A 1363-nucleotide genomic window follows, 5' to 3' on the forward strand; every position below is an offset into this window, starting at 1 on the left:
AAAAAGTTGGGAGACATTTTGTTCAATAATATTACCACATTTTGCAGATGAAGAGACTAATGCCTGATACTTGTTTGCCGCTGGCCCATCTTTAAAAATGGTCCAGTCACAGAGCGGTGGTGAGCGGCTCAAGTAGGAAATGATTCATTTGTACACGTGACCCAGGAGAGCTGTGTATTGACTGCACAACCAGTCACAGCTTATAAAATATGGGAGACCCGTTACGGGAGAACTGAGGCAAAAGAGACTTCACTTCAGGACTTTTCTATAAAATCAAGAAAATTCTCAACTCTTGGCAAAGACAGGTTCTCCAGGCCCAGCATTTTCAGGCTGAGAATATCTATCTCAGTGCAGATTTGTAAAAACTAAGGTGACAAGGCGACAGCATTGCCCCCTAATTCTCAGAATAGCTATCGATGCAACCATACGATATTTTTAAATCTGCATTAATGAATGTTCTATGTTACAACTGGTTGGAATATTTGAAATTGGTTTCAAACCATGCATTTTAGACCAACAGTCTGAAAAAGAATTAAAGTGAAACTCAGTAGTTTTGCTCCCACTCCGCTGAGTACTGGTTAAGCTCACAGACTAGGCTACTGTTCCTGAATGAATGGCACCTGAGTGTCGTGCCCTACCTCCGTGCTAAGGGTTACTTTTTAGAAACGGTGTATAAGTTAAAATAAAATTAACGTAGAAAGTCACAGTAATGCGCTAAAAGTGCTGCTTGACAGGAAAGGGTCCCGAAAGCTTTGAGTCTTCACCAGGACCGGTACATGTGAACTCACCATTTATATTCCCTCCCACAGCTTCCAAATGATGTTTTAGAGGTTCCTTAAAATAGACTTAGTTATGCACTGCAAGGGTAATACCCAAGAGGAAGACTTGAGATAACTAATGAGGCATTTAAGCGCGTCATTTCACTGAATGCGAAATGTAATCACCTAATAGCAGACTAATTAACACAAAATACATTGGGAAAAAAATCTGATTACAATAAGAGGCTGTGTGTGAATGAAACTGATTTTGACAATATTATAGCACTTCAGCCCTCAGGTTTAAATTTCACAGAACGGAATAATATTTCATTATAATTAAGGTGCTCATTTTACTTGATTCCAGTGAATAATGTACTGATGTCTGTTCACAATTTATCTTACTAACTCTTGCCACTTCTTCATCTTTACACCTGTTATCTATTAATGCTCACAGGCGTAGGAGTATATTTGCTTTCCTAACCCTGCTACCTTCATGTCTTTGGACTGATTATCTTTTGGCATTTTATATTAATCCTTGGTAAGTGATTTTTATTTTATTTTTACTATTTACCTAACACAGCCTTTAAAAGTTAGCTTTCGGGGAG

At 38.4% G+C, this 1363-nt stretch overlaps 1 protein-coding gene across 1 annotated transcript in view; it reads left to right on the forward strand.

Moving 5' to 3' along the window:
* LOC102427006 (receptor-type tyrosine-protein phosphatase O-like) overlaps positions 1-1363 on the forward strand; it is a gene marked incomplete at both ends in the record, with an annotated part of 54859 nt that overhangs the window by 34195 nt on the left and 19301 nt on the right. The window contains one exon of the mRNA XM_006108205.3: positions 1213-1296. Within this exon, the coding sequence (XP_006108267.2) occupies positions 1213-1296 (84 nt within the window). The remainder of the gene's footprint in view (positions 1-1212; positions 1297-1363) is intronic.

The sequence above is a fragment of the Myotis lucifugus genome, unplaced genomic scaffold (assembly GCF_000147115.1).
Source record: "Myotis lucifugus unplaced genomic scaffold, Myoluc2.0 scaffold_1895, whole genome shotgun sequence".
NCBI lineage: Eukaryota > Metazoa > Chordata > Mammalia > Chiroptera > Vespertilionidae > Myotis > Myotis lucifugus.